Genomic DNA, 26,343 nt, shown 5'->3' with positions numbered 1-26,343 from the left:
ACCAATTACGCTCCCTCCCTCCTCCGTCCAGGAGATCGAAGCTCAGTATTAATCTGCTGTAGAATATCATCTACCACTAAACATCATGTAATCGAAGCATATTCGCGAGTGATAACAAAAGAACACGATAGCAATATGTTATCGAATGTAACTGACTCACTTATCAGACGAGTTAAGCTCCATGTGATCATACTTGATCAAACACGACACATTCAGAACATATATAATAATTTTATTACGAAAATAACATATATAATTCATATATTTTATATACATAAAAATATTATATATGATAAAATGTATAAAAGTTAAGTGACAGTTTCTGTATGAGATAGAGTGAATAGGCATCTTCTAGGCAAGCGCGCTCCACCTTAGACTGTATCTTCACTTTCCATCAGATGTGATACAACTAAGCGCTAGCCTATACAGAAAAATAAAAATAAAATGTCACGGCTGGCCTAAGTCCTCCTTTCCTTTTTGAGGAGATTAGGGCTTAGATGAGTACGCTACTCCACGCTGCTCCAATATGGGAGACACATGTGGTATTTTCCTTCACAACTGAGCACGAGATTAATTATAGTAAGTAAGTTATAGTATAGTAACAGCCTGTTAATGTCCCACTGCTGGGCTAAGGCCTCCTCTCCCTTTTTGAGGAGAAGGTTTGGAGCTTATTCCACCACGCTGCTCCAATGCGATGAGATTAATTATAAGCACAAAATAAGCACATTAATTTAGTGGTGCTTCCCCAAAAGTGCCTTTATGAGCCTACTTAAAAAAATATTTCTTTCATTTGATTTAAGGACTGCAGATTATATTAGCGCTTTATTATCGCATATTAATTAACATAATATAGACGAAAGAACTCAAAGAATCATTTCTAAAACACATGCAACACGAAAAAATACAAGACGTTATTACGTCGTATTCATAAAAAAATAAATTACACGTATACAAACACACGACAACACACACATACACACACACACACAATCGTATTATAATTTTCACGCATTAATATTAAGTAAGAATGTATTTTATTGCACATATTAATACTTATACTGTTTTCTTATTTCTAATTTTTCATGATCAAAAGTGTAATCTTACATGGCCTAACTTCAGTACTAATTAATAATTGTTCAACCACTTCTGTAACGCTTTTGATTACAAATAAAGTAAGAGATGCGCGGGTGAATTCTGTGAACGTCCATTTACCTTACAATTATTATTTTCCTTCAAATGTTTCCTTTATAATCTGTGATCGAAAACATCAATTATCGTATAGAATAATACTTAAATTTCAGCTCATTAAGTTACATACGATTTTAATGAATGAAATTATGATATCGTATGAAGCTTATAACGTCATGTTGAGTAATCTGATAGATTAAAACAAATCCATCATTACGTTATTAATGTTTTCAGCTGATCCATTAATAGATACGGCTAAATATATACAGATAATCTATCTATATATAGGAAAAAATAAAAAAATGTTTTTTTTAATCCATAACGCCTATCTGAAAAAGTACTAAATCAATATACATAGAAGTTAGAAGGTGCGTTTAGGGGGATTTAATGTATAATATTATTATATAAGCACCTGCGCTTCGCAGTTTTAATACACTTTTAGACTATTAACGTGACAATCTTTATCATGTTCTTGTAAAATCTATATTAAAACACGTTGACTTTTGAAGATAACTATTAATTATTATAAATAATATACCAAAATAGTTTTAATTATGATTAATAATAAAGAAAATTAAAGACATAATACGAACTAGAAATATTTATAACTCTTCTAACCAAATAAATTCAAAAATGCATTGTTATATATATTAGACGTGCGCCTAAACAGGCAGCTAGCTGTAACATCTTTGTTGACTCTGATACCGTAAGAACCGCTACTCCCAGACACCACCACAGTTACCCGAAGAATCTAATATCTATGTATGGATGTAGTACGTACCTTGTGCCTGTAACTACACTGACTAACTTACCCTTCAAAATGAAACACATTGACACAACGCATCAATAGATAAACTATTCACGACAGTGAAATATTGGACAAAGATCTAATCTTCTATTTAAGACAAGGTTTTGAACTTATTCCACCACGCTACTAATGAACTTATTTAGAGTGATGGGCAATATAACGTAATGATGGATTTGTTTTAATCTATCAGATTACTCAACATGACATTATTAGTTTCATACGATATCATAATTTCATTCATTAAAATCGTATGTAACTTAATAAGCTGAAATTTAAGTATTATTCTATACGATAATTGATGTTTTCGATCACAGATTATAAAGGAAACATTTGAAGGAAAATGATAATTGTAAGCTAAATAGACGTTCACAGAATTCACCCGCGCACCTCTTACTTTATTTTATTTATTTATTTGTAATCAAAAGCGTTACAGAAGTGGTTGAACAGTTATTAATTAGTACTGAAGTTAGGCCAGAGAAGAGAAACAGTAAGTATAAGTATTAATATGTGCAATAAAATATATTCTTAATTAATATTAACACGTGAAAATGCTTTATTTTCACGTGTTAATATTGATATATGATATGATATAATCCGCAGTCCAATCAAATCAAATGAAAGAAATATTTTTTAAGTAGCTCATAAAGGCACTTTTGGGGAAGCACCACTTAATTTTTATGTGCTTATTTTGTGCTTATAACGAATCTCGTGCTCAGTTGTGAAGGATAACAACACATGAGTCTCCCGTATTGGAGCAGCGTGGTGTAGCGTACTCATCTAAGCCCTCTCCTCAAAAGGAACAAACGTGCTCTAGTCCTGACGTGGACATTTTTTTTAATGTATAGGCTAGCGCTTGACTGTTATCACACCTGATGGAAAGTGAAGATACAGTCTATGGTGGAGCGCGCTTGCCTAGAAGATGCCTATTCACTCTATCTCATACAGAGCCTGTCACTTAACTTTTATATATTTTATCACATATAATATTTTTATGTATGTAAAATATATGCATTATATATGTTATTTTCGTAATAAAATTATTGTATAAGTTCTGAACCATAATGTGTCGTGTTTGATCAAGTATGATCACAAATAAAACACATAAAAATCAGTATTGCATCTATTAACTGGATCATTTTAGCTTTCATATCATGTCTAAATTAACATACAGTTCTAATAATGACGTTTCAAGTAAAAAAATACTTACCAACATGGCGTCGTACTTAATTTTTTTACATAGGTACCAAAAAACAATTATGTATTATTTTACGCCTTCTTATATATTGCGACCGTTATTTTCCTCAAGAGTTCTAGGTACTACCTATCTCGCACATGTCAAAAGTCGACTTGACGAAGCCGGATGTTAATGCACACAAGCACACGTGTATTAAATAATTACAACCTGTTAAGTATAAGGTAATCAAGCGATCCGTGAGGTGTAGGGCTGTCATACGTCATTGAATAGCGAAATTAAGGTAGTGGCAAGTAAGACAGGTAAATATTTTTTTTTAATTGATGATGTCTCTGCACTTTGTAGAGAGATGTGGAGTAACCTTTGACCTTACCCTTAGTACGAGAACAGTCCTTTGACTAGCAGTGGATCATTAAACTTACTGGCAGTCATTTAATTTGAATAGTATTGAAGACAAATAAATAACAGTGCTTGATTTTAGGATGGGCGAAAAATAACACATACTTTTCTCACGGCTCAAAACGTTTGTTACATCGCCGGAAATACCCAAACAGAACGTCATACCTTAAAATTAAATTATACAAAGAAGTGTGTTAATATATTTAATAAAAATGAAATAAACATCATAAATCATATTTTCATTTAACCTACTAAAATATTTGCTAGATATTCGTATGAACTGCAAATAGTCAGAACCACAGCTACTTTCGAATAATTAGAAACTACATGATTTATAAAGATAAAGTAACAGCAACAAATTTGTCACAAAAAGAGTGTAATATAATAAATTGAATACAGTTTAAGCGTTCAGTATTCAAATTTAAATGCTTCCAACATTTTATTATACTTATTTTTAACACTTAAGCTTACCGTACCGTACCGTAACAGCCTGTGAATGTCCCACTGCTGGGCTAAAGGCCTCCTCTCCTCTTTTTGAGGAGAAGGTTTGGAGCTTATTCCACCACGCTGCTCCAATACGGGTTGGTAGAATTCACATGTGGCAGAACTTCAGTGAAATTAGACACATGCAGGTTTCCTCACGATGTTTTCCTTCACCGTAAAGCACGAGATGAATTATAATCACAAATTAAGCACATGAAAATTCAGTGGTGCTTGCCCGGGTTTGAACCTACGATCATCGCTTAAGATTCACGCGTTCTTACCACAGGGCCATCTCGGCTTTTTACACTTAAGCTTATCAGTAGCTAATGACATAAACAAAATCGTTTAAAGAGGAGAAATAGATAGTAATCTGTTTGGTCTTACTGTTAAATCGGAGCATAATACACGTCAGTAGCCAATCATTGTACATGTGTAATAATATAAAATGGTTACAATAATGCTAAAATTTATAGTTGAATGCCATTGCTCGTAATTTTTAACAATTATTTTAATTTTTACGAAACTTTATTATCTCATATAGACGTAGATTCTGAGATAAGAGACTCGAGATTGCTCTGAACAAACAGCTCCTTGCTGACAGATAACACTGAGCACAATTAATATGAATATTACTTTAAGATAACGTCTTGTTATTTCTATAAAATTTTGAAATAAAACACAAAAACTACAAGAAACTAGGGAGATATGATTAATATAATAGAAGTGAAAAGCAAAAGAATACTAGTAAGTAAATGTAATAATTATCATTTTGTTGAGATAATTTATTTAATTAATAAAAAAAATGTCCAGCTACCCTTAAGCCTGCTTGACTTTATATCTAACATAAACAAGACTAACTTCGGAGTGACGGCTCCACCCCCGGTCGAAGTGATATATTGAGCACACAGGGCGAGCCGCAGTAAACATCGCCACCGATTAGCTCAAATTGTGAATACGCTGCGCAATAATCTACTCGTTGTTTATTTGATATATAGTCAGCTTTTTACGAGTTCAACCAGTGGTAAGAATACATGAATTTTAACAGAAAATTGTGGATTCCAACCATGACAAGCACAACTGATATTTCGTTTGTTTAATCTGTGTTTATAATTTACCATATGATCGGCGGTGGAGTAAGCATCGCGAGGAATCGTTATCGTACATGCTTAGGATGTAATTCTGCCACGTGTATCCACCAAAAGCTGGCAGCGGAGTGCAATAAGCTCTAAATCTTCCTTAAAAGGCCCAGCCCAGACCTTAGCCCAGCAGTGGGACATTTATAGATCGTTACTTTACGATATCTTACTACTTACGACAGTGTAGTGTTTAAATGTTACCATAATTTTAGTGATCTTTTATTATTAATAATTTCGGTTTGACAGATATGAATGCTGGACATTTCAAGAAAACTACAGACGGTTTGAAAACTACAGATATTTTCTTCTTTAGATCGTTTCTCGATAAAGACATCTCTCGATATATATAAGTGAGATCACTTCATCAGAATTTTACGCTAATATCATGTGCGTATAAATATTCTATTTATAATTATATAAATAATGTATTCAATGTAATTACCATAGAGTATTAATTATTTTTTAATGTGGTGTTTTGTAGACCGATTGTACATAGATTTAATTTTTAAGCACTCGTTTTCATAAAGAAAAAACTGATAATATCAATACTTGTCAATTATGTATCATGGTAATAGCAGTTATGTAACTATGTAAATCATTAATACGAAGCTGAATATTATCTATTAGTGTAGAAATAAATAAATTATTGCTAAAAAAATCAATAATGTTTATCTTTTTCCCCAGAAATCTCTTGTTCCTGCAACATTGGCCAGTGTCCAAGATACATGGTTAGTTGAGGGACACAGGTGTAACATCGTAAAAATTTCTTTTAACAAAACAAAACACTTAAAATTGATGTAAGCCTCGAAGGTTAATACGGTCCATTACTTAAATATACTGAGATTATAGTGCAAGTAAAAGCTTTTTAATAAATATATATCATGCCCAATAAAAAGGTAATTAGTGCGAATAACTTTCTTTTCGAGCAAGAAATAATAAACCATGTTAGAATTTAGGAAGGAAAGCAGCCTGACAACCATAGACAATTTTTAACGCTCAAGTTTTAGAAATACTACGATATTTCTCACTGGACAGTAGTCCACCATGCAACAGGATCCTAATGTATTTTTATGATGGAGACATAATTAAACTTTATCAAAAAAAAATAATTTAAATAAAATTAATGCCATGTATCACCTCCAGACACGTAAATATAAAATATAGATTAAGAGATATAGACCCAAACGATGTCTTTAAGACGTTCTGCACGATCGATAGCAATGGCAACAAACAGCTGAATAACGATTAAGGAAATGTCCGTTACGTGATTCATAGCACAGTAAGCTGGTTATAAAAATGATTTATGTATTACATTTATATTATTAACTATTTAAATTAATCTTCATTATTCTTTACTTATTATATCGCTAGCAATACATTCGTATAACGATTGAGATAAAAAACCCACACCCTTTTTTAAAAGCCAATACGTTTCTAACCATGTTTCGAAAATTAATGTTGCTTACCGTGAAATAAAAATTAGTCAGTTATATAAATAGTAATTACTTATATGTAAATCGTTTCTTTAGAAGTTATCGAAGTTAATCGTAATTTGAATCAGAAGTGTTCTGAAAGTCATCAGGTTCAGATGACGATATTTTTTACTTGTCTATCTCCAAGTGTCTGACTTTAAAGAATCATTCTATCGTCCTTCTTTAGCCAGCAACGACACAGCAAAGTAAGTATAAAGAAACAATAAACTTACTTTTTATTAAAATACAATCAAAAGAAAGATAAATAAAATATATTTGTCATATTAGATAATAATTATCTGTTTTAAAAAACAAAACCCAACTTCAAATAAAATTCTAGACTCCTTTTTCTTTAAATTTAAATGAGACGGAACCCTATACTACCAATAAAAGAAATATAAATCAATTTATAAATGACGGAGGTAACAAAAAAACCGAATTGAGTTTCTCCTCCTTTTTTGAAGTTAGTTAAAAAATCAATAATTATAATTAATTCAATCAATATTAATCTTGTATAAAAGCCAAAGCCACAAATCTAAATCTGTATTCAAAAATGGCTGTAACTTAAGCCCGTAAATATTATAATAACCAGTAAAAGAAACTTAACAATATTATGATATGTTGCCGTGTCTAAAATAATATTAGTAATGTTTATTAAAATATAATTGCCCAGTTTACGACTTCGCGTGCATAACAAACGAATCGGTCATTCTTGAATATCGCTATCGCAACTTCCGTTAACAATAAAATAATAATTACTTCAATCAATATTGCTAAATGTCAGTGAAATTACAACGCTATTAATACGATTACCAAACGCGTAATGTGCTTTTAATTTATAATGTTGTATTTTATTAATACAATCGGTACGATCAGACGGTTGATAAAATTTCATTGTTGAAATCTTCGTCTCAAGGTTTTTTTTAAAGTAATTAACATTACTGTATTCAGTAATATTCACCAATCAGCGTTGAAGCGTGTCGGAATAATCTCCTAACATTCTCTTCAAAAGGAAAAGAGTCCTCCAAAGAGACACTTACAATTGTTATTTTAACTTTATTTTTTTTTAAATGTCAGAGATGTTCTCTGATAATGTCAGAGACTAAGATAAAAAGAAACAATAAAAGTTACACACGAGAAGTATTTAAATTAAAGCATCAAATATTACAAATAAAATAATAAATAGCTACTGTAAAAATCATGACCACGTGTAATGGTGACAAGAATGCTAGCAGCATTACCCTTTTTAATCGCAATTTCGACTTCCGTTGAAAACTCACTTATAGTGATACTCTATTATGAATCATGAATCCGATTAATGTCGCATATCACTTTCTGACATTTCAAGATCGTCTTCTTCGAAGAATATGCTCCTATAGAATTTTATAAAATATGATTTATAGTGATAAAAATTCACATGCATGTGAGTTACATACAATCAAATCTTGCTTGAAAATCAATAAATATTATAAATGTTTGTTTTCGAAATAAGCTTTTAGATTCTGATTTAGATTTCATGTAAATGACTTGCATTTAATAAAAAACGTTTGATTCATATGATATTTTTTTTACAAATAATGATATGATAATTAGAAAAAATTATCAGCATATAAATACGGCACGAAGTTTAGACAAAAAAACATTACTATATTATAGTATTTTGTTATACTATGTTGAAGGCGTTTATGTCATTTCCAAGTTCGAACATTTTTATAATTAAATAATTAACAAATGTTTGTTTGGTTTTCTTTCTACTACAGTCTTATGCATCTATTCTATATGGTGAGTGATCCAAATTGTGGAACTCTTGTAACGTGTAAATTATACGGTATAAAGAACAAAACGTTAATGGCTTGCTTCAGAAAATCAAGAATGCATCAAAACTACTTCAAAACTACTTCATGTCTGTTTGTCCTGAGTCTGGGTGTAATTATCTATACAAGTATGCATTTACAAAAGAAAAGTAGTATATCAGATGGCCGTGAGTGAATAATGTTCCAGGATATAAACAAAAGGATATAAATTTCTGAATAAAATAAAAATGAACATAAACTGCAATTACAATTATTATCTTTTAGTGTTTAATTAAATATAAATTTAAACTATTTGTATTATTATTTTGGCTTTATTTACGACTAAATGTAATATAATCATTTTATATAAATGCCGTTGAATTACCTAATAAATAAATAAGTAATTTTCGGATCAAATGCATCCTAATAATGCGAGTCGGTTGGCAGGCCTAGTGTAGGTTCATATACAATTGAGCTTTATCTTCTTGACTATCTGATCCGCTTGAAAAATATGTATTTGTATACAAATAAAATGTTATTATTTAAAAAAATCCTCACGTGTTTTTCTTACAATGTTAATTTGTAACCACTTACCATTTGACCGTCTACCTTCCAATCATTATTAAATCTTGGGCACAACATATAATGGAATTATGCATTTTATATCTATTGTTTCTTTCATTGATAACACATAAGTAAATAGCTACCAAATAAAAAAAAAATCAATTGACAAACAGAGAAACAAAAAGGAACTGGGCTAATTCTGCTAATAAATTGTCACTATATCGAAGCGTTATCGTTGCCGTTTATCCATTTTCCTATTCTTTAATTTATTTGTGTACTATTGATATAAAAGCTTACAATTGTTGAATTATTAATTGATAATTTAATTGACTATTGAAGAAATAAAGTAATCTCGTGTAAAAATTTTATATTTTAACTTTTAAGAGCTGGCTAGTAAACATCTGTCAATTTCAAAATAATTGGTTTTCTTTCTACTACAGTCTTATTGAATATATTACATATGGTGAATTATATCTTCTTTGAAACAAAGTCACTTATTTTATTTACCGTAACCTCATATAACAATTACTATTGGTCTTGAAATTTCGGTATATGGTAACATCATATCGGTTTGGTTCAGATCCGAATAGATAAAGAATCATCAAAGTTGGATTGGAATGGAACCGGGAACGTATCATAATTGATGTATAAATTAGTAAAATTGTGCCCCTGAACTGTTTTGTCTGCCTATTAATATACAAATGATACATTTAAAAGAACAACAGCGAAAATAGCTTTTATTGATATGTCTGTTAAATCTATTTTTAAACAACATGATCGGTTTTACACACGTTTTTTATCTGTAAATAAATACACATGAAACACTATTTAAAAACAACATTATTATTCTCATGTACATGCATAATTATGTCGCATAAACATGCACAATTTATATTACACTCTCACTTAAATGGCTTTGTATAAAAACAATATTTATAAAGTATAAAAAACTCATGTTTTTTTGTTAAATAAAATATCGAATTAACATAACGAGTCAGCTAAATATTGACTTCAATTAGGAACAATGAAAGTTAAAGATTTGGTTTATTTATGTACTTTTTTTTAATAATTGAGATGTCAAGATTCCTTTTAAACAATGGAAAAACTGTAACTGTCCGTGTCAGTCAAAGCAAGACAAGACGAATCTTTTTCTCTCAATGTATTATATATGAACACAGTCGGTGTTATATTTAAATAGCAATAATTATATACTACGTATATAACAAACTTCTATTTAATGTGATTAAAACATTAATTTTAAGTTTCTTTAAAATTAATTTCATTTTTAAGCAAAACTTTTGAAGTACTTATTTTTTGTTTAGTTTTTATAAGTTATCAAAATCTTTTATCAGACAAAGACAGAGTATATACAGTAGACAATAATTTGATCATCTACAGTACTACTTAAATGGCATATACCTTAAACTCATTTAAGTATTAAAATTACGATTATAATAAGTACCTGTAATAAGTAATAATTATATATAAGTTTTGGACGTAATTGAAAGCAATACATTTATCTTTTTTATCATCTTCTCTTGTTAGAGACATACAGAATCTTGTTGGTTACTTTCATAATTTGTCATTTAGTTAATTTAAATGCCACTGAATTACTTGGTTGCTTTTTATATTTACAAAGAAGCACAGCTTAAAAAAACATAGCGACCACAGATAAGTAATGAATGTTAACAAAATAAGAAAAAAAAAGAACAACACATATTAAATAAAAATACAGATGTTAAATAAATACATAAAAAATCAATAATATTACATTGTCATTATAGGTAATAAATGACAAAATTTTCACGACATTGTTCTCGAAATATCCACAATATTACGGTCGGTAACAAACGACGTTTTCTCTTGTTTTTGCACCCGAGCTGAATATTAATGATGCGCGCATATGTATTTACCTACATAGCGAATGTGCCCTGATGTTTCTTATTTGCAATTTAAGCGTCAGACTTATATACAAAATCTCATTACTAAGATTGCAATATTTAAATCTAAACAAAATAATTTCATTTTTTTCAAGAGCCGAGATGGTCATGCCACGCGAACCACTGATTTTTTATATGCTTAATTTGTGTTTATTATTTACCTCGTACTTGGCGATGATGGAAAACATCGTGAGGAAATCATGTGTCGGATCAAATTCTGTCACTTGTATCACCATCGCGCCTTGGAGCAGCTTGGTGGGATTAGCTCCAAGACTTCTCGTCAAGAGGAGAAGTGTCCACTGTTTTACATAATTAAATTCAAATAAAATATATAAGTATTATTTTCATGTAAAACCAAGTACTTTCAATGGAATGCTTACGAAAAATCATGAACTAAACAAGTCATTTACGGCGTTTGTTATAAACGTTATTTAGCGGATGATTAGTTAAACTACGATGTGTGTGTATATGTGTCTTTCAAATGATAAATCGATAATGGCAAAAAGAGCGAAATCAATGTTTAACTAAACAGTCGCTAAGCAACGTTCATAAGTAAGCTCATAAATTTTAAGTTATTAATGATCAACAGTTCTGAACAAACAAAAAACTTTCATAAACTGGTCATATTAGATAACTTATAAAGAAATTTGAATATCACACAGCCTTTAAGAAAGAAAAAAAACATATACGAGTATATTGTAATAGGCTGTTAAAATAGAAATAAAAAAACTGTATCTGAAGCCAATACGTAAAGCAAATAACTCTTGTAATCTTTAAACTTGTATAACATATGTATTTTTAAATATAAGGTTCTCAGACCGATTTCGGCCTGCGCAGCAGTATAATATGTCCTGCGCAGCAGCAGCAGCAACTGCGCAGGACATATTATAGTGCATAAGTGTGTGCGCAAACACAGGTGCACTCTCTATTCCCTAACTCTCATAATCCGATGGGCCGGCAATCCGACACGAATGGAAAGATCAGGCGCAGGACAAACGGCTTTACGTGCTTTCCGAGGTAGGTTTTTACTAAATATTATAAAAAAACTATTGACAGGTGTAGGTAAGGTTTGTAAGTGATTTAGATAGGTACGTGTTAAGCAATATCGAAGTAAATATATAAAACTGACTTATTGAGTAATAAAGTAATTTAAAAGCGCTATCAAATGTTAAAATCGTGATTAGGTACATGTTGAATGTACATTTTGTAGAGTTTTATATATAAATTTAGTGTAACTTACTGTTTTATAAATATAAAAGAATGATATCGTTAATTAATAAATGATTAGTTTAATTAATATGAAATCATCTGGAAACTATTTAATTAATTCGAAATGCAAGAAGGTCATTGCAATAAAATTCTAAATGTTGCTTGCAAAGTCTATCTTATAATATATTTGTAATAAAATAATATTAATAAATTTTGCAATTAGTAAAACAATTGAAACTGACATGACGTTTTCGTTTGACATTTGGATTTTTAATCTGTAACATATTACGCATATTATATTATTTAGTAATTGTGCACTTTAGACGAGATGGCCTAGTGGTTAGAACGCGTGAATCTTAACCGATGATCGTGGGTTCAAGCCCGGGCAAGTACTACTGATATTTCATGTGCTTAATTTGTGATTATAATTCATCTCGTGCTATATGGTGAAGGAAAACATCGTGAAGAAACCTAACTTCACTGAAACATCTCACATGTGTATTTTACCAACCAGCATTGGAGCAGCGTGGTGGAATAAGCTCCAAACCTTCTCCTCAAAAGGGAGAGGAGGCCTTAGCCCAGCAGTGGGACATTAACAGACTGTGCACTTTAATGTGAACTAGTTAAGCTTAATTAAATCATTTTATTTAACTAATTGATTATTGTTATTTTTAAACCTGTTTACTCTGGATTTGAAGACACCAACATTGTACCTATCGGGAAATACGGATTCAGGCAAAGCACTCCATAGTTTAGCAGTGCGAATGATGAATGTAGACTCAAAGCGCTTCGTACGTAGGCGGGGAATTTCCACTGTGTACCTATGGCGCTTTGGTCGCGTTTGCCTGGCCGTTCGATAGTAAAAAAGGGGCTGGAGGAATCAGTTCGTGTAATTCCTGAGCACATTCTCCGAAATGTATCCGATAGAAGACTGAGAGTGATGCAACCACACGTCGATGTTCAAGACTTTGGAGCCTAGACTCGACCAATGCGTCGTCTCCTATCAACCTTCTGGCACGCCTCTCAATCAACTCTAAAGCCACCTGACTGACCTGACACCTTCAGGCACCGTCTTGGCAGAACCATCCCAAAGGTGAGAGCAGTACTCCATACATGAACTCACTTGTGCTTTATATAAGTTGAGCAGTTGTTCTGGAGTAAAGTAACGTCTCACTTTGGAGAGGATACCAAGTTTTCGAGCGGCTATTTGGGCATTGGACTCAATTAAAGAGCCGAAATTTAGAGTCGACGTGAAAGTAATGCCAAGAAAGTCAAGATGGTCAGTTATAGGTACAGACACATTTCGGAAGGAGGGAGCTAGATGGAATTCCCTCTTTTTGGCTGAAAACAAACACGCCTGCGTCTTAGATGCATTGAACATGACCATATTGGCATCGCCCCAATCGTACACTGCCTAAGGGTCACGCTCAGGCGCTCTACCATGGCCTCTCTCTGAGCCAGGATTTGGGCCTCACTAGCTCGCGCGTTGGACTTGTAGCTCTCGACAACTGTGCAATCATCTGCGTACCCATGAATACCGGGCATCAGCAGATCACACTGCTGCACAATAAGCAGCAGAAATACTGTCGTCGAGAGCACTGACCCCTGGGGAACACCGGCATTTATAGCCATTTGATCCGACGAGTGGCCATCAACCACTACTCGTAACGATCGATTCCTCAGGAAGTCTGAAATCCACGCACACAGGCTAGCAGGCAGGCCATATGCAGGAAGCTTGCTGATAAGGCCATCATGCCAAACCCTATAAAAGGCCTTCGAGATATCCAAAAAAACAGCAAGTGCCTCTCCGTGTTTCTCGATGGCCTCACTCCAGATGTGTGTGGCGTACACCAGAAGATCACCTGTGGACCGGTTTCGGCGAAACCCGTTCTGTCGATCACTGAGAATGTCATTGGCTTCCAGGTACGTCAGGAGCCTAGCTAAATCATGATTCTGATTATGATTAACATTAAATAAGGATCCGAGTCAATCCGTCTGATCGTGGAACTACGATGTATTTCCGAAGTTTAATGTATTCTTTAAATAACTGCTATCTTTAATAAATATATTTAATTTAGAATGAGCGACTGAATTAAATGAATAAACCTGCAATAAAAAAATACAAGAACCCGTTTCCAAATACAAAATTTAATTATTTTTTTGCGTAACGCTAACCGCATTTCAAAAAGAGAACTAAATTTTTGGAGAACTGGTTAGGAACAGAGTGCAAATAAATTGTTACTTTCAAAATTCCAAAATACAGTGTAGAGAAATATAAATTATTTTTACGTTAGTTTTAATACAAAATTACAGTATTGTAGTTTCGTATGACAATATTTCATAATTATGAGCGTTAAGCGAACAATATTATAAACTTTTTTTCTGCCTTTATCTTACGCAAAAACTAGATAATCTACTTTGGCGTAATTTTTTGTGTTTAAAAGGTTAAAAAGTGGTACATTACATATTTCATCAAGTTGCGATGACGAGAACCGGAGGTATAACTTAAAACAATTTGTGGAAAGTATCCGATGAACTCCGTAACAACATAAATACGACGTGGGTGAGGCGAGTTAGAGCTTGTAATGTTTATGACACAGATTGTGCGATTATTACCAAATTATATAAGCATTGTCAAAACTGTAATCCCGATTGATTAGCAACTGATGCATATATACGAACTATTTGTATGAATGGTAAATACACATACTACTTATATATTTATATGAGTTCCGAAAAGTTTCACGATTTAATCGTATCAAAATATCTTTCAGTCTGGAAGTCTGCCTTATTCCAATTATATTATTTATTAATTAATCTTAATTACAGATAATAATTGTTCGTGTAAAATAAAGAAATGATTATGTCTCGCCTCACATCCCTTACTGACCTCTTATTTTATTGTTCTCGTCTCATTCCGATATGATAATGATGTCAGGTACCGAAACCTACATTTGAATACGAAATAGAGTGTGAAAATCCTAGGGAGGTATTACATGCCCAGATAACTCCAGGATACTCTAAAATCGGAAGTCTTGCGAATTGAAGACAGGTGGTGGAATTACGCCAGTGTATATACGTATATACGTTTCTACAACATTCCACTTTATGTAAATATATTGCATAGCTAATGTTAAACTTAATGTTATATGACGGCAACCTTGATTGTATATTTAGAATTTAAGTGCAAAAACACTTATATTGTACTGAAGACTTTGTTTTTGATAATATAAATATATTGCAGTACACTATACAGTAACAGCCTCCTCTTCATTTTAAGAAGGTTTAGAGATGTATTAAGTAACATTAAATGCATAACATTATCATTTAAGTAACATTGGCTTATTTAGTTGGTACATATTTGGACTTATTATTTGAACTGTAAATTAAACATTGATTATATAAATGTCTACATAGTATCTCGAGGTGCTTAGGTATGTTAAATGATAAATCATCTTTGATTAAGCGATGCAAAAGTTCCTTTTAATATTTTAGATTTTTACTTTTTATTTTTTTTATTATTATTATAATAGTCAGGTTGGCAACTAAGATTGGGAACTAATATGTTTTGCCCTTGGCATGTAATACCTCCCTAGGATTTTCACACTCTATTTCGTATTCAAATGTAGGTTTCGGTACCTGACATCATTATCATATCGGAATGAGACGAGAACAATAAAATAAGAGGTCAGTAAGGGATGTGAGGCGAGACATAATCATTTCTTTATTTTACACGAACAATTATTATCTGTAATTAAGATTAATTAATAAATAATATAATTGGAATAAGGCAGACTTCCAGACTGAAAGATATTTTGATACGATTAAATCGTGAAACTTTTCGGAACTCATATAAATATATAAGTAGTATGTGTATTTACCATTCATACAAATAGTTCGTATATATGCATCAGTTGCTAATCAATCGGGATTACAGTTTTGACAATGCTTATATAATTTGGTAATAATCGCACAATCTGTGTCATAAACATTACAAGCTCTAACTCGCCTCACCCACGTCGTATTTATGTTGTTACGGAGTTCATCGGATACTTTCCACAAATTGTTTTAAGTTATACCTCCGGTTCTCGTCATCGCAACTTGATGAAATATGTAATGTACCACTTTTTAACCTTTTAAACACAAAAAATTACGCCAAAGTAGATTATCTAGTTTTTGCGTAAGATAAAGGCAGAAAAAAAGTTTATAATATTGTTCGCTTAACGCTCATAATTATGAAATATTGTCATACGAAACTACAATACTGTAATTTTGTATTAAAACTAACGTAAAAATAATTTATATTTCTCTACACTGTATTTTGGAATTTTGAAAGTAACAATTTATTTGCACTCTGTTCCTAACCAGTTCTCCAAAAATTTAGTTCTCTTTTTGAAATGCGGTTAGCGTTACGCAAAAAAATAATTAAATTTTGTATTTGGAAACGGGTTCTTGTATTTTTTTATTGCAGGTTTATTCATTTAATTCAGTCGCTCATTCTAAATTAAATATATTTATTAAAGATAGCAGTTATTTAAAGAATACATTAAACTTCGGAAATACATCGTAGTTCCACGATCAGACGGATTGACTCGGATCCTTATTTAATGTTAATCATAATCAGAATCATGATTTAGCTAGGCTCCTGACGTACCTGGAAGCCAATGACATTCTCAGTGATCGACAGAACGGGTTTCGCCGAAACCGGTCCACAGGTGATCTTCTGGTGTACGCCACACACATCTGGAGTGAGGCCATCGAGAAACACGGAGAGGCACTTGCTGTTTTTTTGGATATCTCGAAGGCCTTTTATAGGGTTTGGCATGATGGCCTTATCAGCAAGCTTCCTGCATATGGCCTGCCTGCTAGCCTGTGTGCGTGGATTTCAGACTTCCTGAGGAATCGATCGTTACGAGTAGTGGTTGATGGCCACTCGTCGGATCAAATGGCTATAAATGCCGGTGTTCCCCAGGGGTCAGTGCTCTCGACGACAGTATTTCTGCTGCTTATTGTGCAGCAGTGTGATCTGCTGATGCCCGGTATTCATGGGTACGCAGATGATTGCACAGTTGTCGAGAGCTACAAGTCCAACGCGCGAGCTAGTGAGGCCCAAATCCTGGCTCAGAGAGAGGCCATGGTAGAGCGCCTGAGCGTGACCCTTAGGCAGTGTACGATTGGGGCGATGCCAATATGGTCATGTTCAATGCATCTAAGACGCAGGCGTGTTTGTTTTCAGCCAAAAAGAGGGAATTCCATCTAGCTCCCTCCTTCCGAAATGTGTCTGTACCTATAACTGACCATCTTGACTTTCTTGGCATTACTTTCACGTCGACTCTAAATTTCGGCTCTTTAATTGAGTCCAATGCCCAAATAGCCGCTCGAAAACTTGGTATCCTCTCCAAAGTGAGACGTTACTTTACTCCAGAACAACTGCTCAACTTATATAAAGCACAAGTGAGTTCATGTATGGAGTACTGCTCTCACCTTTGGGATGGTTCTGCCAAGACGGTGCCTGAAGGTGTCAGGTCAGTCAGGTGGCTTTAGAGTTGATTGAGAGGCGTGCCAGAAGGTTGATAGGAGACGACGCATTGGTCGAGTCTAGGCTCCAAAGTCTTGAACATCGACGTGTGGTTGCATCACTCTCAGTCTTCTATCGGATACATTTCGGAGAATGTGCTCAGGAATTACACGAACTGATTCCTCCAGCCCCTTTTTTACTATCGAACGGCCAGGCAAACGCGACATTTACATTTACTTCGATATTGCTTAACACGTACCTATCTAAATCACTTACAAACCTTACCTACATCTGTCAATAGTTTTTTTATAATATTTAGTAAAAACATCGCTGAAGATATATATAAATGAATAATTGTAAATTCAATGTTATGGAACATTTGTGTGCTAACTTTTAAGAACCACTAGGAAGTAGTAACTATTAGCCAATTGACAATAAAAATATAATGTTATTCATTTTATTGTAAATATTTGTGTCACCGGTTCTTTTATGGCTGAGGTATTTTTATTTGAACAGGTGGTAGATTTTTGAGTCAATAAGTGGAATGCTTCAAATCTTCGAAATCTATCATAAAAAATAAAAAGGTGATGTTTCCTTGTATTTTTGAGTGTTTAGCATAAAAAACCTATTTCAAGATTTCAAGCTTGCTTCAAAAGAAATTTTATCAAAATCGGTTCAGTGGTTTAACCGTGAAATCGTAACAGGCAGACAAACAGCGTTACTTTCGCGTGTCTTATTTTAGTACAGATGAATATATAATAACGTACAGTTAGATGGAATCGTTTATTCTCTTAGTACAGTGGTATAGCAACCACCACTTATCAGTTATTCTGCCGCCCAAACGGCAAATTTTATTGTCGTGTTCCGGTTGAGTGAGTGAGTTAGTGTAATTGCAGGATATAACATCTTAAATTCTGTGGTTGACGATTCATTCACGGTATGACAATTATACTACGACGTGCAGTACCGACAACTATGGCACTCAAACATCAGGTCAGAACATTTGCCAATTCTTCATAATATATTCCATTAAAAGTTAAATTAGAATCCTGCAAATATACTGTTGACTTTGAGGGGAAGGCTTGGAGTTTATTCCACCACGCCCTAATGTGGGTTTCCTCACGATGTTTATATTCACTGCCAAGAACGAAATTCAACTCATCGTCAATGGTCCTTCCCCGCATTTGAACCCGTAATATTTATTCAACACATCATTTTATTTTATATTTGATATAGACAGGCAGACTGGCAAATGTTCTTGATAATAATATTAACCACATCTCACATCATCATGCGCCACCAATCTTGGGAACTAAGATGTTATGTCCCTTACGCGTGTAGTGACACTGGCTCACTCACCTTTCACCCTCACCCTCGTATGGTATGTTGAGGTTGCTTGGTGTCAAATATATGACAAGTTGGTGATACCTACCCAGACGGACTTATATACATCATCACTAATATTTATGTTAATATATTTTACATAACCAGCTTATTTAAAACTTAATCTTGTTGAAATATTCATGCAAAATATCTCGAAGTTATTTATAACGTTTAAACAATAATAAAACAATACGCCGTAAAGGTTACTAAATAAAAACACATAACGATGTAAACTGGATTCCATTTAAGTGGTTTATTTACGAACATTGTCAGAATGCAATGCATGCTGCTTATTTATATAAACTTGTTTATGAAAATAAGATATAAAACGCATTATGTATATAAGTTATACGTAATGTTAACAATACAATTTATATTAAAAACTCACATTAAATTACCGAATAATAGCCTTCCTTATTTGTACATGTAATAATTGACATGTGTTGTTTAATGTAACAGTCGTAAATGTCATACTGCTGGGCTAAGGCTTCGTACTCGTGTGGATAAGGTTTAAAGCTTATTCCACCACGCTTCTCTAATGCGGCTTGGCGGATGCACTTTATGTGGTAGATTTTCATTTTTTTTTTATTAGTATAGGTAAGCGGACGAGCATATGGGGCTACCTGATGGTAAGTGGTCACCAAACCCGGGCAAGCACCACTGAATTTTCATATGCTTAATTTCTGTTTATAATTCATCTCGTGGTTGACGGTGAAGGAAAACATCGTGAGGAAACCTGCATGTGTCTAATTTCATTGAAATTCTGAACATGTGCTTGGAACATGTGTTAACCCGCATTGCAGCAGCGTGGTGGAATAAGCTCCAAACCTTCTCCTCAAAAGGGATAGGAGGCCTTAGCCCAGCAGTGGGACGTTAACAAGCTGTTACTGTACTACTACTATAGATTTTTCAATATTACTTGTGAAAGTGCTTTTAATGAGCAAGTAATTTTTTTTTAGCATCACGCTGATGAAAACGATGATAATAATGGTGTAGAAGATGATTGCTTTATAAGGGCATCTGATTATTGTGTATTCAATATTGCCGCCTCGGAAGCGATTTTTCATGACTCGATAATTTTTATAGTACAAAATAAGTATTTCTATAAATCTTTTTTCTTTCGTTTTATGAGATAATTATATAACTACATTGGGTGATCTATTTCAAGTAGTAAACACATATTAATTTTACTGGTTTGGCAGATAACATGTTAACAAATTATATAGTCACTAAATCATATCAGGGGAGCAATTCTACTAATAAATTGTCACTTTATCGCAATCAAATCGAAGCGTGATCGTTGCCGTTTCTCCGTTTCCCTATTATTTAATTTAATTATCGACTTGTTATAAGTGTTAAGAATGAAGTTTGGTTTTGACACAACGGTATATGTTAACATAATATCGATTCGGTTCCGATTCGAATAAATTTTATCGGTGGTAGGGCTTTGTGCAAGCTCGTCTGGGTAGGTACCACCCACTCATCAGATATTCTACCGCAAAACAGCAGTACGTGATATTGTTATGTTCCAGTTTAAAGGGTGAGTGAGCCAGTGTAATTACAGGCACAAGGGACATAAAATCTTAGTTCCCAAGGTTGGTGGCGCATTGGCTATGTAAGCGATGGTTGACATTTCTTACAATGCCAATGTCTAAGGGCGTTGGTGACCACTTACCATCAGGTGGCCCATATGCTCGTCCACCTTCCTATTCTATAAAAAAAATACAAATGATTCAAAGTTGTACTGTAATCGTTAAAATTTAGTAGAATTCGGCCCAGCGTGTTCGATATTTACAACATTTTAATTCGATATTTATTATAAACATGCGAACAAATCCGAAACATTCATTTGAATGTGTTATAGATCAGACGTCGTGTTTCCATTCTAAGCGAAATATCTAAAACTAGCTTCGACTTGTATGTATGAGATTGTAAAATATATTTTTGATACGCGCGCCACATTACTGCAGTCACCTGCGTATAAAAATTAATCCATACTAATATTATAAATGCGAAACTATTTTGCCTGATGATAAAGTAGATTAAAAAAATTAAAAAAAAAGGTTTCTTTCGCCAGTTCTTCTTGTCATTGTATTTCTTATCGGAACCGATGGTTGTTTCTAATTTGACAATAAATAAATAATTGTAATGCTTCTATGTTGGATAAACAGTTTTAATTTTTCATAACATGAATATATTATAAAATTGACAATTAATTTCTCCGTTATGATATTAGATTACGCTAACATTTAATTCATCGCACACAATATCTGTTAATATCGCATGCCGTCTACAATTAGACGAATAAACAAGTGGAGCGCTCGTAAACGAATAATATCATCAGTCAAAGTTCTGATGAGATAATTCGATTGCGCGATGACCTTTCAATTGATGTCGGGGCATCAACAGACGCTACAACAATATTACATTGTTGCACGTAACATTTAATTTGACTCCTTATCATTAATCGACTTACTACGAATCTGTAACAGCCTGTAACTGTCCCACTGCTGGGCTTACCTCCCTTCCGTTTCAGAAATAGCTTTTATCTAACACATGCAGGTTTCTTCACGATATTTTCCTTCACAGGCGAGCATCGCCGATTTTGTCTCGCTTTGTATAATATATAAAATAAAAATAGTGGAAAGCTAAATGTGTTTTGAAAAGCTCGCAGGTTATGCATTTCTGCGAAACGATTTAAAATTACGTACGCGTTTGCTGCTGGAGACGTTACAAATACACAGTCTGGTTAGTATTTGTTTTATATATTGATTCAATTCAAATTAATTTTTTTAAAAAGATATAGTTTGCTCAATCCGCAAGACGCGACCCACTATTACAGCTTACATGGCACACTTGCACTGTAGCAATTGGAAACTATATTTGCAATCATGTACTATTTTGCTATTAGGTAAATAGGTCATATTATTTATTTTTACCAAATTAATAGTAAATATTGCATTATCTTTGTTATAAAATGATAAATTTCTGGAATAGTAAGTAACCACCGGCTAAAAAGTGCTCGCCTCTATTCATAGTAATAATAATAATAGACCTCCAGGCCGATTTCGGCCACGGCGGCCAATCTCAAGTGAGATTAGCCAACTGCGCGGGACATATTATAGTGCACAAGTGCATGCACAAACACAGGTTCACTCTCTATTCCCTAACTCTCATAATCCGATGGGACGGCAATCCGACACGATCGGAAAGAATTCAGGCACAGGACCAACGGCCTTACGTGCTTTCCGAGGCACGGGAGTTTCCACAGATCCAACTTCTAGATTCCGGGCTGCTACTGAGAATTTTTGAATGAAAAACTCAATAACTATTTATTGGCCCGACCTAAGATTTGAACCCAGAACCTCTGGGTCTGCGAACTTACATCTAGCCACTAGACCAACGAGGCAGTCAGCCCATTCAAAGTACTACACTGTAAGAACTATAAGCCCCCAACTCTTGTGCCTGTGGTAGCTTTACATTTTATTCAATACTGTTACATGACAATTCAAAGGTATATAATTGTTTGATTGAATTAAAAATGGTCGATTTATCTTTCTTCAAACCAAAATAACCACTATAATAACCACTAAATAACCAAAATAATAATAAAGTTAAAGAATAAATGTAGAGTGGATTGAAAACGTAATAATATAACCTGTTCGTTTTAAGGCAAATATTTCGCGAGATCTTTGACCGGATAGCCGTATTTGGCGCGAATTTATTCAGACGCGTTGTTCGATATACCGTCCTGAAAATTGTTCACATTCATAATTATTTTTGTTTGTTTCAGCGCGGAAATGCGGTCTGCATTATGGGTAGCTTTGCGTCGGGTGGAAATCGGGAGGGACTATTTTAAATTTGACTTAAATATTAAAAAAATGACATTGTTATATTTTTGTGTTAACGTGTAAAATATTTTAACTTAGATATAATATTTATGTTTCAATGTAATATTAAATAAATTTAGATAATTTAATTAAATAAGCAATTTGATCAATTTTTGTTTGTTATTTTTTAATCAGTATTTTTGTCAAATTTGACTTGTAAAACATATTTAATTAATACAATAACTAATTACTCTAAATAACTAACAGTTTATATTCTAATCCCAGAATCATCATATTATACATATAACCACACGTTTATCTTTGGATGTTTTTCTCCCTCTAACGATGTATAATTTTATAATATGGATAACGTAAATGAAAATCATGCCAGTGTTTACTAACTTATTCGTACTTACATTACATTATACATACATATAATCGTATTTATTTGTCTTAAAACACTTGAGTTAAGTTAACGATTGACGCGCTTTATTACGATATTTAAAGGTCGTCTCCAACTCAAAGTATCCACTATTTGAACCGTTGAATTAATGCATATAATAATATTATCGTTGAATTAGAGTAATCTATCTTATTGATTAAGATATTGAGAGGTGTTAAGGCTTTGTGTAAGCTCGCTTAGGTAGCTTCCACCCACTCTGTCTAATTTGATTATGTCAAGACGTTTATTACATAAATTATTTACTACTGCGTTAGTTTTTTTTTCCTATATAATGTGAATAATGACATATGTTGGTGTTGTGTAATTCAGAAGAATAAAGGTGTAAGATGAAGTACAAGTTTTTAATTGTGAACCATATAACAAAGTGTTCTAACTCATCACTAAACAGCGTTACTTAGTATTTTTGTGTTCCGGTTTGAAGGGTTAGCTAGTGTAATTACAGACACAGGATTTTTTAATTCCTAACGTTTTTGGCGCATTGGCGAAGGATTGGTTTATATCAAAGCACCGATATCCATTCGTGACCAATTACCATTAGGTGGCCCAGTTGCCAGTCCGCACATGATAAAAGACATATTAACAAGAATAAAAAAGAACCTTATCGTGCATTACACATTCGTCACGAAATATATAACGATGGTAATTATCGAAAACCAGTCAACGAGTTGACCAAATAACAAAACATTTGTGTTTGCTTGTCATAATCTCGTTATGATACATTTCAATACAATTCGTTAACAAAAACGTAATCAAGACACATAACTTGTATCATATTGTCTTATAATATGAAAGTTATTATAATATATACAATATTTATGTAAATTTAGGAAGTAAAGCACAAAATCCAGACCGGTGGTGGATTTGCTTATAATCTTATAACGTAACATGTCGATTCAAAGATGATTTCATGAACCTAAAGATTTTTACTTTGTATAACATTAACTTTAATAATATATGTATGTAACATAATTATTAAAGCACCTTACGCGAAATACTCAGACTTTCAAGTAGAACAAATTATATTTGTTCACATAAACCATATATAAAATGTGATAATTTTTCGTATTTTTAAAATCTTTTTTAGTTTATAATTTATTAATATATAAATAATAAATTTGTAAGTATACATATAATATATGTTTTACATTAAAAATTTGCATACATCGTTGCGGTAGTGATGTCCGTTTTGGTCACGTGTTTTTGGATATCGACAAAAAATCGAAAATTTTAAACAAAAGTCAATCGTGTGGTTAAATATTTTTTAAATATATCGTGACTTTACCATTAAGTCTATAAAATGTAAATCTCCATAATGCTATAAAGTGTAACAATGTATTATAATGTAAACAGTTTTTAACATATTACGAGCGCATTAGTAATCCTTGTTCTATTTTTAGCCAACACATATTATTACGACATTATATTTATGTCATCTGCCGAGTAACAGCGTCGGTCATCTACATATAATTAAATACAAAAATTATATTCAAAACGAAATATAGACTATTTAAAAAATTACAGCATTTTTAGTAAAATTATTGTTGGAACACTTTATCAATATGAATTAATTATAATTATAATTGCACGTACATATTTTTTGATCTTTCCTCTGTAAAACTAATTATGTGTTTTTTAATGTACAGAATGTTATTCCATTTAAAATAACTGTTTAATATATATCTGCGTTATCGGGCAAGTATTAGAATTAAATTAATTAATTTTCTTGTGACAGTAATGAGATATAAAACACGTTAAATATTGTATTTAGGGCAAGCTTATAAAAAAATATTTATCATAGGGTTTTGTTGAAAATTTGTCACTGTACCATATTGACGTTTACGGTCCGTTACCTGCCCATAAATAGCGCACAGCTGGGCAAAGGAGTGGTTACTTTTAAGGTAATCTTTTAGAGCGTCTTCCATAAAGCTGCTCTAGTACGGTGGCGGTTGGTGGATACATTGATAAAATATCATCTGACACTTTCCTATGTTTTCGCTCACTCCTGAGAAGCATAAGGTAATTTATTACTAATTAAGCACTTGAAAACTCTATTAATTCTTATATAGTTAAATATCCACAAAGTCCTTGGTATGGTACACCAATTCCGTTCTTTAGGATCAGTTATGGTGATTGGGCTAAAATTGACTTGTTCTGTCCACTGATCCTCAGCCCTAATTTAAAACGTAATGTTAAAATAACATGTATCTAATCTACACCATTAAAACAGCCATGAATGTCGGACACAATATACGGGTTTATAAATCACAGCTGCTAATAAAATATGGAATACAAAACCCATTTAGCTGAAGCTGGGCTCGCGCCAGTTCTTTGTTTTCTTCTCGAAGAAAACAAATAGAAAAACTTTCTACATATATTTCCACTTTCCAATTTCATTTTTATTTCATAATGTTAACCAACATTATTTATATTGAAAAGTGAACACCGATTCTTTAATTCCAGGTATTCATGACGCTTTATAAGGAAAACAAAACAAAAGAACAATGTTAAATATATTTTAAAGCGACATACATTATTGCATTTTAATACTTAGCACGTTTCGTAATATATTATTGTTTGTTTCTGTTATTAATATTAAATTATTATCAAAATACTCACATCGATTACGCGATGACTCGCAATCATTTTCAATTTATTCCTCGGGAAAAATAACAATAAAAAAAACCAGCGATGCACAAATATTCCAATACGAAACCACACTTGCCTCGTTTTAAAAACTATTTACAACTTTCAAAGTCTATCGGTATCTAATAAACGCATTCACGCGCCACAAACGGCGCTCGGTCTGCGACGGTATCATTTTTCACATTTAACGTAAAAAAATATATTTACTATCCAGCACTTCTCGAGTCATAAAATGAACGATCACGACACTTTTGACGCTTACCGCACAAAACACATGTAGCGAGTCTAATTCGGATCGACTCCAACTTGGCAAAACACAAAA

At 32.8% G+C, this 26,343-nt stretch overlaps 1 protein-coding gene across 1 annotated transcript in view; it reads right to left on the bottom strand.

Moving 5' to 3' along the window:
- The window catches only part of LOC126774052 (protein halfway), a 47,020-nt gene extending 20,677 nt beyond the window's left edge, over window positions 1-26,343 (bottom strand). Inside the window, exon 1 of the mRNA XM_050495378.1 lies at window positions 25,995-26,343. Within this exon, the coding sequence (XP_050351335.1) occupies window positions 25,995-26,021 (27 nt within the window). The 5' untranslated portion in view covers window positions 26,022-26,343. The remainder of the gene's footprint in view (window positions 1-25,994) is intronic.

The sequence above is a fragment of the Nymphalis io genome, chromosome 15 (assembly GCF_905147045.1).
Source record: "Nymphalis io chromosome 15, ilAglIoxx1.1, whole genome shotgun sequence".
NCBI lineage: Eukaryota > Metazoa > Arthropoda > Insecta > Lepidoptera > Nymphalidae > Nymphalis > Nymphalis io.
The sequence above is the reverse complement of the archived record's forward strand: the minus strand, read 5'-3'. Positions and strand labels throughout refer to the sequence as shown.